The sequence below is a fragment of the Abramis brama genome, assembly GCF_963993115.1.
Source record: "Abramis brama genome assembly, chromosome: 23".
NCBI classification, from domain to species: domain Eukaryota; kingdom Metazoa; phylum Chordata; class Actinopteri; order Cypriniformes; family Leuciscidae; genus Abramis; species Abramis brama.
In genome coordinates, this window is record NC_139985.1 from 30,077,885 (window position 1) to 30,095,790 (window position 17,906).

Consider the following 17,906-nt stretch of genomic DNA (forward strand, 5'->3'; position numbering starts at 1 on the left):
CCATGCGGTCTGGTGCAGCAACATTAACCAGATTTATTGTGTTCAACAGAATAAAGAAACTCATACGGCTTTGGAACAACTTGAGTGTGAGTAAATGATGACAAAAATCTTCATTGAACTGTCCCTTTAAAGTGAAGAGGCACACGGATGACCCAAAACCATCCCGATAAACACTGAAATGCTTTCAAATATAAAGAATTATCGGTATCGGCCATAATTTTCATATCAGTGCATCCCTACTTTTGATATTAGCATATCAATCTTAAAGGGATAGTTCACTCTGAAATTAAATTTTGGTATGTTTTAGCTTACCTCAAGGGCATCCAAGATGTAGGTGTCTTTTTTTCCGCAGTAGTTTCAATTTTGATATTTTTACGTCAAACCGTTCTTGTCTGTCAGTCATATAATGACTGAAAAAAGACACCTACATCTTGGATGCCCTTGAGGTAAGCTAAAACATACCAAAATTTAATTTCAAAGTGAACTATCCCTTTAATCAGAATCAGTGTATTTGAACAGTTCTGATCCCGTGTCTGTAAACGTGTCTGTGCCAAACACACACACACACCAATCGCTCACGAAACGTTTTATTACACTCGCTCCAGAGTCACTCAACAATACAGTTCAGAAAATGAATATATAATAACCCATATCAGATTCAAGAGTAAACCAGACAAGTGAAATTCAGTACTATGATATCAGCTGAATTCAAAATGAAGTAAATATATCCTAAAAATACAGATAAGTCCATTCACTAGTGACAAAACGAATGGATGCTTTTATGTTTTTAAACCACAGTAATATTGCATGATGCCCAAATGTAATAAATTATGTATGTTATCTGAACTAAGTGCAACAATTACTACTTATTTATTCATTTTTGACACAACATTATTATACTTCATACACTATTTGAGTGCATTTGAAAATGTGATTTTTAGTTCCCATTTTTGTATACATTCATCTTTGGGCCTTGCGTTAAAAAACTCCTCCCAGGAGAATATAGCAGCCTACAGATACGATACAGGTGCTTTATATATTTCATACTCGTACAGATGTAGTATATGCTGTCGCACAGAAACGCACCACTGGTAGAATGTCGTCTTCGGAAAAGCTCTCGATACGTGTTATTGTCATGTGATCAATGTGAGGCCGAGGAGCCGCTCTCGTCTCCGGCTCCGGAGAGCTGCATGAAGAGTTCGCCCAGTTCATTGACCTCGTCCTCGTACTGGGGAAGCCCACGATGCTCTCGCTCCTCGATGAAGTCCCACAGACGCACTGAATTCAGAAACTGAGAGAGAGAGAGAAATATTTCACATTTTAACCCTCTGACAAACCTTACATTGAATTTTTTACATCATCGGAATGGTACGAAACTTGGTAAAGGTTTTGGCACTTGTTATGTGAACAAAATTATGGACATGAACAGGTTCTTTTTGAGATATCAAACTTAAATTTCAAATACATCTTGTTTAGATTTATGGCTTTGAATTTCTCGCAGTTTTTGAGTAAAACATGTTTTTGAAAATATGTATTTCATATAAAATAGAATTTTGCACATTTTTCATAATAAACGTAAAATTCTGTAACTTTAAGTGCACTTTTAAAAACTTTCTTCACTTCAGCAATAATCTGCCACGTGTCGTCTTTTGAAACTTCATCAAACTTCAGTCTCAGCTCTAAAGCATTCCAGATTTACGACAGTTTAAAGGTGCAGTGTGTAATATTTAGGAGGATCTGTTGACAGAAACGCAATATCATATACATAACTATGTTTTCAGTGATGTATAAAGACCTTACATAATGAACCGTTATGTGTTTATTAGCTTAGAATGAGCCATTTCTATCTACACACACCGCGGGTCCCCTTACATGTTTCTAAGGTGGCCCTAAATGGACAAAAAATGTTGTTCTTCGGGCAAAGATGCGAATAAAACACTGACACAATGATGAACAAGGAAGAATAATATTCACAATAACTTATTATTTTACTGAATAATTAAGTAAACATAATTTCTTAATTTATCTTTGGAAAGAAACCTCATTGTTTAACTGGCCACTCTCTGCTGTCTCAGATGACAACATCACTTCCTGTCGGCCACCGTAACTTTTGATGGTTGCAATTCGCAAACTCACCACTACATGCTGCTAAACATCACACACTGCACCTTTAAGTTGGAAATTGGAAATTTAATTTTCAGGTCTATGCTCAAAAAGTGAATAAATGGATTATAAATAATGCGTAAATATAATTTAGTACCATAAAATCCCCTAAAATTACAAAATATTAAATAAAAAATATTATTGAACTAAAATATAGTACATTAATTTCATTGAAAACAAAAATTCTGACCGACACGCGAAGAAGAGCACCAGAGGACCTTTTACAGTCTTGATGTAGTTTCAGGCTCTACTAGAACAGGTTTTCCTGCTTGAATGTTGATTATTTCCTCATATTCTCCATTGTTGCGGCTCCTCTCTTCCCAGTCTGTCAGTAACGCTCTGTTTACTTCCTGTCTCTATGAAGCCCCTCCTTCTGAAAAGCACACTGTGCTCTGATTGGTCAGCTGGAGCAGTGTGTTGTGATTGGTCGAGCGCTTCGAGTGTGTTTGGGAAATGTCCCGCCCCTTACCATAACCGCCAGTTTAACACACTACTAACTAACTCAACCAGGCTCCGCCCCTTTATTCTGCGTATTAATTATTATAATGAGGATTTGCATAGTAATTTGCATATATAAGTGTGTGTGTGTGTGGTCTTTACCCGGACGTTCCCCTCGGCACTGAGCTGTTTGCGGGGTTTGTCTGGTTCTGCTCGCGTCCCGTCAGCGTATGCATGCATGTAGAAACACTTTCCACCAAACGGACACGTTCCTCTTCCCTGGTCAAAGTATTTACAGGGTTTCTTACTGCAACACACACACAGATAAACAGAAACAGATTCAGGGAGACACCAATATAAAGAAAACACAGAATGGTCTAATACACATTCAAACCATAATATCAAACAAATATCTCTGCATTCTGCCAATACAGGAGAGTAAATGGACTTCTCTTCGTTTGAGTGCAGATCAAAGGAAGATCAAAGGCTTTACAGACGCCACTCAAACGTTTAACCTTTCACCTCGGATTCTGTTGATTTCTGTTCGGACTGCAGCTGCTCTTGAAAGTGAAGCCATGTTCGGTTCGATCACTGCCAATATTCTAGGAGGGTGTATTGCTTTAATAAATGAGAGCTCAGTTACAGTAACTATCCACCAGGGGTGCGTACAACGCCGTAACTCGCTACTTCACTACTATATGCATCGTTGAAGAAATCATCTAGCTAGTCACGACTGTTTCCGAAACCATACTGTCGCAAATTGGTCGTTCAACCACGATGGTTAATGACGTCACGCAGTTGGAGTAATAATACTTTTAATGAATCTGTTTGAGATCGAATTAAAGCTAGATGTTTAGCAATAATTTACGAACATGGCATCTGAGGAATATTTCTCATTTTTCTCAGTTATTTTGCTTTATTTCCAGATCCTAGATTGTACTGAAAGTCAGCTTGCTTATTTTGCTCAAGATCAGGATTTATTGAGTCCACTGATACCTCATATGACTGGGGTTCAAAGTGTCTATCCGAGCACCAGCCGGAAAACACTGACCACTTCAGGGCATGCAGACGCCTGGTAGACGGGGCTCTAGCCTCAGAAATTGACCCTGTCAGGGAGGTCCCTGGATACCCGTTGAGGGGCCACACATGTAAAGCCCATAAATCTGGGCGAGGATGCCAGGTCGTCCCGTTCGCCTGCGCGAGATCTTTCCTCAGTGGGACAGGCCAGGGGACTTCGTCCATCATCTGAACCAGCTCTGGGAACCACGGCCTGGATTTCCAGAGGGGGGCCACTAGGAGGACTGGGCATCCGCTCTCCCTGACCCGTTTGATGACCTGGGGAATCATGGAAACGGGGGGAAACGCATAAAGGGGGAAACTGGGCCAGGGATGGGCCACCGCGTCCCTGCTCTTCGAAAAGAACACTGCGAACAAAGAACAAAAGACTTTGGCCTCGCCGAAAACACTCCATATCAGACGGACTGTCTGTGGGTTTAGAGACCACTTGCCTAGGGGAGTGTTGTCTCTAGAAAGCATATCTGTACCCAGATTCTGAAAGCCAGGGATATGTGCTGCTCTCAGAGAGCTCAGGTTGCCTTGCGCTCAGAGAAGGAGGTCTCTCGCCATAGTGAACAGGTTGCCAGACCTGATGCCACCATGGCGATTTATTTATGACACCACCGGCATGTTGTCCGTGCGGACTAAGACATTGTGTCGCTTGAGGTTTGACAGAAATGCTTTCAGGGCCAAAGAAACTGCTTTCATTTCCAGGCAGTTGATATGTAAGCTCTTCTCCATGCTCAACCAGAGGCCGGAGACAGGCTTGCCCTTGTGCAGCGCACCCCAACCTAGGCTGGAGTCTGTGAAAACCACTTTCCTCCTGGAGGCCACCCCCATGGTCACACCCTCGTGGTACCAGTCCTGAGCCCGCCAGGGAATCAGGGCGCGTAAACAACCGTGATTCACCGTAATGTGCAGGCTCCCCGACTGCCATGCAAGGGCTGGCACGTGGCGTTTGAGCCAGTGCTGGAGCGGACGCATACGCAGTAATCCCATACGGAGTACTGGCGATGCGGCTGTCATGAGACCGAGACGTTTCTGAAACCTTCTGAGGGGTGTGCGTGCGCCTGCTTTGAAGGAGGCTGTCAGCTGTTGAACAGAGAGTGCGCTCTCTGGTGTGAGTCGCGCTCTCATAGTTGTACAGTCGATAACTGTGCCCAGAAAGATTACACTCTGGCTGGGGTTCAGTTTGCTCTTGGATAAATTGATCTTGAGCCCCAGGCATTCCAAATGGCTGAGGATCGAAGCTCTGTGTGTCAAAAGTTCGGTCTTCGACTGCGCCAGAACAAGCCAGTCGTCGAAATAATTCACCACGCGCACTCCCTGATGCCTCAGGGGAGAAAGCGCCGCGTCCATGCACTTCGTAAATGTACAGGGTGCTAGGGACAGACCGAACGGCAGAACTGATGCCTGCCCCTCGAAGGCGAATCTCAAGAATGGCCTGTGATGGGGGGCTATCCGGATGTGAAAGTACACATCTTTCAGATCCACAGTAAAGAACCAATCCCCTGGGCGAACTTGCGTGAGGATGTGTCTGATAGTTAGCATTCTGAATGGCCGTCTCATGAGGGCTCTGTTCAGATGCCTTAGGTCTAATGCCGTCGTCTTTATTCGGTACTAGAAAATAGCGGCTGTAAAACCCCGAATTTTTTAGTGCAGGAGGGATTAATTCTATCGCCTCTTTTGCTAACAGATTTTGTATTTCGGAGTTAAGCACTTGACACCCGCTGCCCATCTGCTGCAACGGGTAGCGCTTTGCAGGCCGCGAAAGGCGGTGAGTATCAGCCGCAGGGCGGGGCTGAGAGACCTGCTTTGCTGGCGCCGTGGTTTTGGGCCTACTCGATGCGGAGCTAGAGAGCTTGGGCAGGAAGTGTCGCATGGCTTGGGATGACTTCTGCGCTTCAGTGTATCTCTCCGAAAATCCCTTCACCGCCGGGCCGAAGAGACCGGAGCTGGAGACAGGAGCATTGAGGAACACGATTTTGTCCGCATCCTTAATCTCAGTGAGATTAAGCCAGAGGTGGCGCTCGAGCACGACTAGGCTAGCCATGCTCCTCCCTATAGCCTGCGCTGTAGCCTTGGTAACACGCAAGGCTAGGTCCATGGCGCTCCGCAGATCCCGAAAGGCCTCAGGGTCCGGGCCAGCCTTGTCCATCGAGTGGAGGAGTTTGGCCTGGTAGACCTGCAACACAGCCATTGTGTGCAAGGCCGATGCAGCTTGGCCGGAGGCGGAGAAAGCACGTCCGGTGAGAGCTGAGGTGTAGAATCCTATAGGTATATCATAGCTATACCTGTATATACCTGTAATTCTGTTACCAGGCCACAAAACAAACCCGTTTCAGTCATACCTGACTCCAGATTTGAACTCCTCGATGAGACGGTTCTTCTCATCCTGGTCTTCCACCCAGTACATACTGGGAATGACGAACTCCGACACCACACGGCACTCAGGACAAGACCTGCACACAATAACTCTTCATTACTCCACAACACTCGGTAGTATTGAAGAACTTCAAGGGAGTTTTAAGTAATTAATGAAAAGTAAAGTTACATCCCCCCTCATAAATATTTATATTTATATATTATATTAAAAAAAGTTGCTGATCCGAAAAATTATCCGATCCGTGGCTCAAAAAACGTAAATGATCCGATCCATTCCACCACTAGTTATGATTAATTAAAAGTCCATCCCAGTGGACTGACTCACTTTCGGATCTGGTTCTGGAACTGCTCGGCGCAGCGCCACTGGCGTATGCAGCTCAGACAGTACGTGTGTACGCAGCTCGACAGGATCCCGAAGCGCCGCTCCGACGGAGACGTCTTCTCGTACACCACATCCAGACAGATCTTACACTGCTTATCCTGACTCTGCTGAGCCGCAAACGCCCGCTCCATGTCCATCTCAAAGGCCGCCATGCACATCTGAGACCAGACAGAATCAACATCATCGTCATCATCAGAATATCATCATTATCAGCATCAGAATCAGCATCATCATCATCATCATCATCATCATTATCATTATCAACATCAACATCATCATCAGAATCATCATCATTATCAGCATCAGCATCATTATCAGAATCATCATCATCATCATCATCAGAATCATCATTATCAGCATCAGTATCATCATCAGCATCATTATCAGAATCATCATCATCATCATCATCAGAATCATCATTATCAGCATCAGTATCATTATCAGAATCATCATCATCATCAGAATCATCATCATTATCAGCATCAGTATCAGAATCATCATCATCATCATTATCAGCATCATCATCATCATCATCATCAGAATCATCATCAGAATCATCATCAGCATTATCACCAGCATCATCAGCATCATCATGTCCCCCTGTAGTCAATCATTTTAGCCCTTAAAACTCAAACCAAAATTATTATTTTTTCTTGAAAAATAAATTATGTCTTAAAACAGCTTGAATGTAACTCGACACCCTTGCCACATTTAGTACACGCGGTTCTATGAATATGCAAATGAGCCCCGCCTCCACTCACTCACTCAGCTCAGAGATCCACTGGTTGACGATCACACGTTGATCTGATTGGTTACAAGGTAGTTTGTGACGTCAGAAACACCAGCGATTTCAAAGCGTGTTTTTGAGACTGTCTTTGGTTCACTGCAGTTTTAAGGAGAAAATACTCAGCAATGGTGTCGACTTATGAATTTACACATGGTTTGTCTTAAAGCGTATTAAAAACACCACATAGACACATAAACAACATTACAAGCTTGATTTTCACCACAGGGGGACTTTAAATTTACTTTTGAAAATGAAGTTGAAATGCGATTATGAAAAAGGTTTCTACATTATTACTAAAACAAAACATGTCAACATAGTCATACAAACATTATATATTTTTTATACAACAGTTAGTTCTGGTTCTCGACTCTGATTGGCTGAGAGCCTTATCTAGCCGTGCGATATTCTACTAATATCACACAGAAACCGTTTCACAGTGTGTATCACTCCGCTTGTTTCTGGCGGATCTACAGTGGCAGCATTTCTCACAGAATACATCAATGGTGGAGGAGAAAACAGAAAGCGTCAATGGTGGAGGAGAATGGTGTTTAAACATGACGAATGATTAATTTTGGGTATATCAAACATGCAATAAATATTATATCTTTACTTCAACTGTGGCACTCAATCTGCTGCATTAAAAAACTGAACTGAACGAATGAAAACCAATAGAAGTCACCTTTTCATGCGCTGCTCTTTGCTCGGGGTCGTGCGGGTGTAGAACCTGGAGCCGGCAGATTTCACACACGTCGCCGTGGAGATACGGGCAGCGGTCGCCATAGTTACACTGGCCCGCCGCCAGGTACGGGCAGAGTTGCGGCTGAGGCCCGGCGTCCGGATACGGGCCGGATGAGGCAGAACTCTCAGAACTCTCCAACCCAGAGCGAATGGCCTCCAGGTACGAGTGCGGTTTACCGTGAGCGCTGGCGTCTCTGTAGTCCCAGCAGTCCTCGGCACTCTCGCCTCCAAATGGACCCAGAGCTGCACAACACACACACAAAGTAACATTACAGTCTCTCCTGGGTCTGTTGGGAAAAGACGTGACTCGTTCACATTTCAATTGATTTCTGAAAGTTCAAGAGAAGCAAAAGAAACTGTGTTGCTGCTCCTTCTTTCATTCGTTCTTAAAGGTGCAGTGTGTAAATTCTAGCGTTATCCAGTGGTGAGGTTGCGAATTGCAACCAACAGAAGTTACGGTGGCCGACAGGAATAGATGTCATCGTCTGAGACAGCAGAGAGTAGCCCGTTAAGAAATGAGGCGCAAAATGGCTATTTCAATGTAAGGGGACCAGCGGTGTATGTAGGTAGAAATCATTCTAAGGTAATAAAAACAAAACCGTTCATTATGTAATATCTTTATACATCACTGAAAACACAGTTATGTATATGATATTGCATTTCTGTCAACAGGAAGAAGAAGGGAACGGAGACGCAACGTCTGTGATCGACGAATAGGAATCTTGCTAGAGAGGCAAATCTACTTCGAGTGTAACTAAAACGAACCAATGCACATTGGCATGCTATAATTGCATCAGCTGCGCTGCACTGCGGCACACGCATATAATGAGCAGCATTTAGGCATCACATCGCATCGCATCTTCAGGTTTTCGCTGAGGAGCCGAGCCGGTGACCTGGTTGCCCCAGCGGGGTGCAGCAGATGTGGCGACGTTATGTGGTGTCTCTGTTCCCTCCTTCAGGGAATGAGGGTTACCATACGTAACCGAGACATTCCTCTTCATTCCCTACGAATAGGAATATTGGATCCCCGCAGGGACCCAGCCTAGACCCGGTTCTCAAGGATTCAACGGATAAAGGCCTGGCGCTGGACACTCCACCACGTCCGGCCCGAGGGTGTTGGAGGACTCAACAGGTTTTTCACTCTGGAGCAATAAAAGGCACAGGGCGCAGCAAGCCGACAGAGCCGGGCCTCTCAGTTCTTCTTCCCATTTAGGGTGAGAACACGGGAGGAGACCGGCTCTACACACAAAACTATAATATCTAGCGAAAGTGTTAGGTGTCGCCCAGCCCGCAGCTCTAGAGATATCTGTTAGCGAGGCGCCACGTCAACGCCCAGGAGGATGCCATGTCTCTCGTGGAGTGAGCATGCAATCTGAGCGGGCAGGATGTTTTCAGAATGCGGCTTTAGTGACATCACTAAAGCCACAGGCCCCGCCCACGAGTGTTGACAGACACTGCCGTTTTAACATAGACCCGCCCTGAGAATGTCTCCCAAGCGTTGTAGGTGTTGTGTGGCTGGATGTATTAATCCACATAGCTCTCTCTATTTACTCCCGAAATCTGAGGCAGCCGCTGAAGACGAGGTGGAATTATTTTGTTTTCAAAGAAAATGCTCCCTCAACTCTACCGAAATTCGTTTATGTACTTGCGCACTTCTTATACTGTGTTTACTCAGCTCTTACGGTGATTTTCTGGAGTAAAACTGACGCTTCATCTTTTGTGTGATGTACAATAAACTTTATTAAACTCATCAGTTTATGTTTGATCATCATTCGGACCTGGTCCGAAACAGCAGGCTTGTAGGCTATTAATAAATAATGGATACATACAAGCAGATGACAAATACGTTATAATAACCGTAATTAAACTACTAAACTATACCTGTTCCATCTCTATACAGCACTCTGACTCTGTAGGCATTATTGTCCGACTCGAAATGAACACCGTTACTGAGAGTTTCTGATATTATCATCATTCCGTGAGGTGATATTGTCCTGAGAGACTGAGCGCGAGCTCATGAAGCTCCGCCCCCTGGGTCGTCCAGCAGCAGCTCATTTGCATTTAAAGGGCACACACTAAAACAGCGCGTTTTTCTGAGCACCAAAAAGTGACAATTTAAACATGCTGTAAAAAATGATCTGTTGGGTATTTTGAACTGAAACTTCACATACAGACTCTGGGGACATCAGAGACTTATTTTACATCTTGTGAAAAGGGGCATAATACGGGACCTTTAAAGCATATTAAAAACACCACATAGACATATAAACAACATTAAAAGCTGGATCTTCACCACAGGGGGATTTTAAAGAAAAAACGGCACTCTTAATGTGATATATTAAATGATATAAATATAAAAGACATACAGAGGTATTTTTGCCCCTTATCTTGAATCTTGAGGGCGTTATAAAAACACACTAGTCTAACGTACTAGACTACATCATGCAGTGTATGTGCGTGCGCTCTATCTGTGTTTCTGTAAAGTGATGGACACACTCGATTAAGTCGGATCACACATCGTTAAAACAACAATCACAATATTACCGTAGACGAGACATTGCACACCCCTAATAGAGTCCAATAATTTACTTTATTTCTTTCATTTCTAATGTAGCATGCAGAGTCATGAGTGCAGATTAGGGGTGTAACAATATATCGTGTCACAATACATTGCAATACAAAAATGCATCAGTGTTTTGTATAGTTCCCCAAAATAAAAATAACTGTCAGGAAATATTTAAGTTTACAGAGTTTTAGTGTCAGAACTACATTAGACTACTATATATAATGTTGAATATAATGTATAATAATGCAATGTGGGAATATGTGTGTGTCCTGATAATGCCAAATGTCTGATGTTACCAGTAAAAGTGTCCGACATTATTATAAATATATCTAGAATAAATATTCATCTAAAATAATCCTGTGTTTTCAGCTTCAGAATCATGAATATTGTTATTCTGGTGTCTCTATTGTCCTGTGCTTTGGGTTTCAGCACCAAGTCCAAGACTATTCATTTACACACACAATGTAATACCAAATGTAGCATTTTAATCAACTAAATGTTTTTGTTAACCTTTTATCATATGTCTTGGAGTATCGCATTAATATCGTGTCGTGAGTTCAGTATCGTGATATGAGGGAATGGTACCTTTGTCTCTCAGCACCAGCGGTTTTTTGGCAGGTTTGCCAGTGTTTGCTGGTGGAGCGGGTCCCGGCGCTGACCCGGATCTGTTCGGGTTCTCGACCGCTGCGCCACGGCCACACGGTTTCACATGATCATATCTGTCACACAACACACATAACACACATCTAATACATATATGAGACGTACATGGAGATCCTTCAGTTAGGGGACCTCTTCATTCTGTTATTAAAGTCACTTTTCTCCACTTTTTTTATTTGTGAATCATCTGTGATTGTACATGTTTGTGATTGATTGGGACTAGACTTTTTGAAGAACCTGGTAAGAAAGAATAATCAAATACATAAAATTGCTGTATCTGGAATTTTTATTTCTAGAAAATATTCACATCTTTAACACTAGAAGTGCCAGAATCCCATAACTACTAGAACTGCCACAAGCGGTCATTTTGACCGCTAGATTCCAAACTCTATATCTTTAATGATAAATACCCAATTGAGAGATTAATGCATTTATTGTATTAGGATATCTTTTAAAAACAAAACAACACCAAACTGTACATTTAAACAAGTTTAATTATACATCTATAAATAATAATATCCGTAGATGTAGAGTAGCCTGTTTTCATGTTTACACTGTTCGATCGCGCCCGCGCCCGCCGACACACAAACACACACACCATATTCCATTGCAATCTTGACATCGCAGCCTGTTCATTACAGCCATAATAAAATATAATAAAATAGCCTAGTCAACCTAACATATAAAAATTCCACTGCTCTGTTTATATAGTCAGTAGCCTAGTACAATTCGTACCATTTTGCGCATGTGAAGAGGATGATTTTTTCCATCGATTTTGGAACGTGAGTGAAGTACAAAGCCTATAATAAAGAATAGTTTACCATCCAAATACATCGCAAATGTTGAAACATTTTGATTCTAATTAGAGAGTTACGTGAGCCCAACGCCGCTTTCACTTTCGCTTGAAAGTAGCCGATTTCATTTTGGCTTGTTTATTGTTTATTTATTTGTTATTGTTCTGTTCTGAATATCATTACATTTAAATGATTTGTTGTGGAATATGTTTTGTGTACTTTTTACCACATTTTATTGTTGTGTATATTGGTATATGTCTAATAATACCGCGAAATTCAGTGCGGTCAATATGACCGTCTATGGCTGAAATAGGTAAATATGTTAATTTGTTTTTTTGCCTTACGTGTAATTTATATGGAAAGCATTTTAAATTAAAATACAGACACTTTTAGGAAAAGTCAGGTACCAGCAGGATTTTATTTATTTTTTCAACAAAGTTATTGCAGATATAAAATTCAAAACGGTCAAAATGACCGCCATGGCAGTTCTAGTGTTAAAATTGCACTGTAAAGTCACTCTTTACATAGTCGTCTTGTGGCTTTGGCGCTGGCTGGGCAGAACTGGGGATCGTATCACACAAGTCGTGTGTACGTGACCATTCAGCACATAGTTATCGGCATCTAAAGATTTATACGGCCTCAGTTTCTCTTTACGCTCGGTTTCTCTATCAGGTGTAGATGTCAGGCCACTCAGTCGAGGTAACGTTAACGTTAATCCTGTCAGATCATCCATTGAGTGAGTGTGTACGGGTCGGGCCAATCTGGTTCCGTCCGTTAAAGTTAACTTTTGCAAATAACAATCGCAGTCCTGGACAGAATCGCAAGCGGCCAGGGGAATCTTTTTGCCTCCACCTAAGCTCCGCCCACAAAGAGACGTCACAATGTTTACTAACGGAAAAGGGTTCTGTATATCCGAGTGAACGCTTCACAAACAAGAACAAATGTAGGACGGGGCTTGATTGTGTCTGTGGGGAATTGATTGGATGGTTGTGGTTTGCTATTGGTGGATCTCATGTGAGTGACAGGTTGCCCCGCCTTCACGCCAGTACACACGTCATCAAAGACAAATTGAAGAATCACTCATAAAATATGCCTAGTTACTCAGGAAAATGCGTGCAAAAAGGTTTAAAGCATGATATTTGCGTCACCTGCATCGGTCTCCATAGGCACAGACTCCTCTCTGGTAGTATTTACAGATGGTTGAAGGTTTGCTCGTGGTCAGATCGTGAGAGAACAAACACCTGCTGCCCTCACGACACACACCGTGCAGGAAATACCTGCACACACACACACAACATCATCGACACACCTGAATCAGAGCATGAGATGCTGAATAAATGTGTAAGTGTCAGAGATCCGATGCGTCAGTCCAGCTAACGTTACACCATTTTCTCTCATGTCAAAGTCATGATGATATTATCAATGACCTTATTTACTGCAGTCAGCGATGCTTTGATGGCTGTGTAATGACGGTTATGCGTTTCTCTTTACCTGCAGGTCACTTGTTTCGTTGACATCTTTTATCCGGGTGCGAATGTAATATTTTACTGTGAAATGTTACTGTCTGCACGATTTTGTGCAACCTGAAAATATCACCGGCTCAGCGCCGCGACTGATCATTGCTTCCGACTAGTGCGATTCACTTCCACGAGTCGGTTCTTTCGAACGGATCGTTTCATAGCCGTATCTCAGTTTTTGGTTAAAAAATCAGTTCTTTATTGGTTTATAAAATGAGAACGTTAGGGAAACGTTCAGTGTTTGCTGGGAGTTCACAAACGATTATTTTACATCATGTAAGTACGCATGGAACCGTTTGAACTGACTCTTTTGAACGATTCGTTCACGAATCACATATCTTTTTCCGCTGAACATAACAAACCAGCTTTCACTGCAGATACTGATTAGGTAAGGTGTGGGAAATAATGAACCGGATAAACTGACCTGGAAAGAGAATAAGTTATATTATTTAATTTTATAGATGGATTTAGTGGAGGAATCTGTTTTTTGCGCCCCCTGCTGGACTAGTTTCGAACACAATGACGTCACCTGTGGAACGTGAGAAAACGAAACCGATCTGAGATCAGGCTCAGAGGACGACAGGTAACGCGAACACCTGAACTCTAATGGAGAAAACTGTGATCAAATACAGACACTGTGGAAGAGATGTGTACAGTTTCTCCTCATATTCTCAGTGCCAGTGTCCGATCTGTCATCAGACTCCAACTTTCGGACTGTTAAACGCGCCGGTCGCGCTTTCCTGCCCGTTTACTAATGGACACAAAGTCTCATGTGCGTTTCTCATAGGATCTATTCACGGACCATCACATCTTGGGTGAGTTTATACGACTATTATTCATGTAATATTCGGTTCCTGTGAAATACTGTTCCAGTGGGCGGAGTACACATGAATATTCATGAGTTCCATAATTGTGGGCGTGATCTTGAGATAATAAGATGGAACTGAAAATATTAGTGCACGCTCCTCAAATCGCAACTTGTTTAGTGGACTATTTCGAGAAGGTAATGAAGTTTCAATGCTAAGCATTAACTGTTGATAAACTTGAGCCTTACAGATGGGGCTGGGAAACACTGGCTACATATAAAACAACCAAACACAAAGAGATATATATTAAATAATATCCTGGCTCTTCCAAGCTTTATAATGGGAGTGAATGGTGCCTGAGATTTTGAAGCCCAAAAAAGTGCATTCATCATCATAACAGTAATCCATACAGATCCAGGGGTTAATAAAGGCCTTCTGAAGCCAAGAAAAATATCCATATTTATCACTTTATAAACTATAATCACTGGCTTCCAGTAACGGCTGTACGAGAGTCTAGTTCCGGCGAAAGAGTGACCTCTGACCCGACTCATGATGTATTGACCATAGACTGTAAAAAAATATGTTCGTAGTGTGTGTGACGTCACCCGTAATGTTTCTGAAGAGTGTTTTTGAAGTCCAAAGTGGGCGGAGCCGACCGTCGCCATCTTGGCCGCGCGTCACTCCCGGATAAATGAAAATGTGCAGCGAGGCGGATTAGCTGAGGTGACGTGACGCTAACAGACAGCAGACAAACGGCTAGTAGAGACATCAGCGGCAATCCACCTGTCACTCAAGTGGCCACGCCCTTAATTATGCAGAACTTTAAGGCTTAATATAATTTAAACAGATGAGTAATAAAAAAATTCACCCCCTCACAGTCGTCATGAAGGGCAAAATTAGGGTTGTAAACATGTTTTTTTCTGCTGTAAAGTTGGGCATTTTAACATGTGGGTCTATGGGATTGACTCTCTTCTGCAGCCGGTCTCTAGTGGCCAGTGGATGAACTGCAGTTTAAGTCACTTCCATGTTGAGTTCAAGAAAGAGACCTAGTGTGGTGAAGTATCCGGTCACTCTGAAGTGATGGGTCCGGGCTGAGGACCCAAGCAATCCGATTGGTTCAAAGCACGTTTTATGGGTAATCGCTTTAGTGCCTGGTTACAAATCATACAAAATCACTTTATTATAGAAGACGTTTGTACTATGTTATAACGAGTCATTAATGTATTTAATGTATTTTAAATTATATTAACCGAAGCTATAGATTGTGAAATTAAACATTTCTCGTTGTTAGTGTGTTTTTTAGTTAGCTTAGATAGTAGCATAGCATACAGCTAACGTTATCCGATTATCTTGCTATGAGCTTTACCTGATATTACTGCACTGATACTGCCTTACCGTATCGTATACTACTGGCATACTAATTGGGTCCTCAGCCCGGACCCATCACTTCAGAGTGACCGAATACTTCACCACACCGGCAACCTCCCCGTCTCTCTCTTGAAACCAACACGGAAGTGAGTTAAACTGCAATTCGTTGACTGGCCGCTTGAGGCTGATGTCAAAAGTGAGTCAAATCTGTATCTCCCCCATGTTAAAATGCCAAATTTTACAGCAGAAAAAAACGTGTTTACAGCCTGGTGTCTGTATGTGGCTTTGGTCTATACAGCTAATTTTGCCCTTCATGACAACTGTGAGGGGGGTGAATTTTTTTATAACTCATCCGTTTAGTTGATTAATATTTAAAGTTCTGGCCACTTGAGTGACAGGTGGGTTGTCGCTGATGTCAGTGCTAGCCGTTTGTCTGCTGTTACTAGCCGTCACTTCACCTCAGCAAATGTTAGCTGCTGAACTTGCCATCTCTGCGAGAAGGGTCTGACTGCAGAGCCACAGTTTCACCCCAGCGGTTTCGCGGGGCATGCGCAGTTTTGGTTTATATTAATATGTAAATATATTTAAAAAGACCTATATTTTTATGAATTGGTAATATTCCGGTGAATATTGTTTCGTGGCCACGAATTAATAATACCTCAGCAGGTTATACTAATTTGTTCCCTCGTTTTACTATATTGTGGCCACGTTGTACTCAAATTTGTAAAACGTGCTGAGGTATTATTAATTCGTGGCCACGAAATAATTCACCTGAATATTCACCAATTCACAAAAATAGGTTTTTAGCATGCACTAATTAATAGTATCAAACTGTTTTTGGCCACGTTGTAATTCGTTAAATCAAAATGAGGGAGGGAATTAGTTCAACGTGTCCACGATTTATTAAAACGAGGGAACAAATAAGTCGTCGTAACAACTAATTATTTAGATCAGTGGACAGGGCGCATAAGAACAGAGAGAGAGAGCCCCGGCCGCGCACGCGCACTCTCACCGCCTTCAAACAACACGAGCGCTGTATTGCTCTCTTGCTCTCTCTCCCTCGCGCATATCAATACAATAGTAAAAGGTCGGAAGACCGATTGTGTTTTATAGATTAGTAGTTTGTTCATATAAAGTGTTTGATTAGCAAGTACATGTTAAGGAAATGCATAATACAAATTGTAACGGTAAACGGACTCTGCGGGTAAAACTGTTGTGATGAAACTGCGCATGCGCGGGGTGAAACTGCTGGGGTAAAACTGTTGCTGAGTCCTAATTCGCCTACTTAAAATACGTTAAACAATATTATACTATAAACTTTAAATATTTTAACTCAGAAAATAAGTAGCTTTCGTTACACACATTGCACATGAACGTCAGAACCAGCCGCCTCACAAACGACCTGCCTTGGCTGATCTACGACGACGCCCTGCTTCACTCCTCAATTTAGTAGAACACATTGTAAATGTATTGTGGAAAAAACGATGAGGAAAAAAAGATGGGAATAATAAATAAAATTATATTGGACATATAAGAATGAATGAAATGTAAAATGTTTTGTTAACAGTCGCGGTGTGCGTAACGTCACATGACGTCATCGAAGTATGTCCCAGAACGTGAATACTCTTTTGCTACACACTCAAAAGTACATACTTTTGAGTGTGTAGCAAAAGAGTCTAGAGGTCTAGAGCATACTAGAGGCGTCGACTCTCAGCTGAGCTTACGCTACTCCTACATCATACGTCGGGTCAGAGGTCATGCGTCGGGTCAGAGGTCATGCATCGAGTCAGAGGTCATGCGTCGAGTCAGAGGTCACTCGTCATGCGTCGGGTCAGAGGTCACTCGTCATGCTTCGGGTCAGAGGTCATGCGTTGGGTCAGAGGTAACTCGTCATGCGTCGGGTCAGAGGTCACTCGTCATGCGTCGGGTCAGAGGTCACTCGTCATGCGTCGGGTCAGAGGTCACTCGTCATGCGTCGGGTCAGAGGTCACTCGTCATGCTTCGGGTCAGAGGTCACTCGTCATGCGTCGGGTCAGAGGTCACTCTTCCGCCAGAACTCGACTCGCGTCATATAGACCTAGACTAAATTATGGGGTAATTTTCATTTGTGGGTGAACTATCACTTTAAGACTGGAGTAATGACGCTGGAAACTCAGCTTTGATCAAAGGAATAAACTCACATAGAAAACAGCTATTTTGAATTGTAAAAATATTTCTCAATTTTTACTGCATTTCTGATCAAGTAA

At 42.6% G+C, this 17,906-nt stretch overlaps 2 protein-coding genes across 2 annotated transcripts in view; one reads left to right on the forward strand and one right to left on the reverse strand.

Annotated features, from left to right (window-relative positions):
• Positions 1 to 571: 571 nt before the first annotated feature.
• Positions 572 to 13,591, reverse strand: mkrn2 (makorin, ring finger protein, 2). Its single transcript, XM_084100709.1, has 8 exons — positions 13,461 to 13,591; positions 13,118 to 13,246; positions 11,101 to 11,234; positions 7,891 to 8,192; positions 6,368 to 6,582; positions 6,009 to 6,119; positions 2,764 to 2,908; positions 572 to 1,291 (listed from the first exon to the last, which is right to left on the reverse strand). Exons 1-8 carry the CDS (start codon positions 13,484 to 13,486, stop codon positions 1,142 to 1,144), a joined length of 1,212 nt encoding a protein of 403 aa, XP_083956835.1. The 5' UTR covers positions 13,487 to 13,591; the 3' UTR covers positions 572 to 1,141.
• Positions 13,592 to 13,967: 376 nt separating this feature from the next.
• mkrn2os.1 (MKRN2 opposite strand, tandem duplicate 1) overlaps positions 13,968 to 17,906 on the forward strand; it is a 5,482-nt gene continuing 1,543 nt past the window's right edge. Inside the window, exon 1 of the mRNA XM_084101998.1 lies at positions 13,968 to 14,301. Within this exon, the coding sequence (XP_083958124.1) occupies positions 14,093 to 14,301 (209 nt within the window). The 5' untranslated portion in view covers positions 13,968 to 14,092. The remainder of the gene's footprint in view (positions 14,302 to 17,906) is intronic.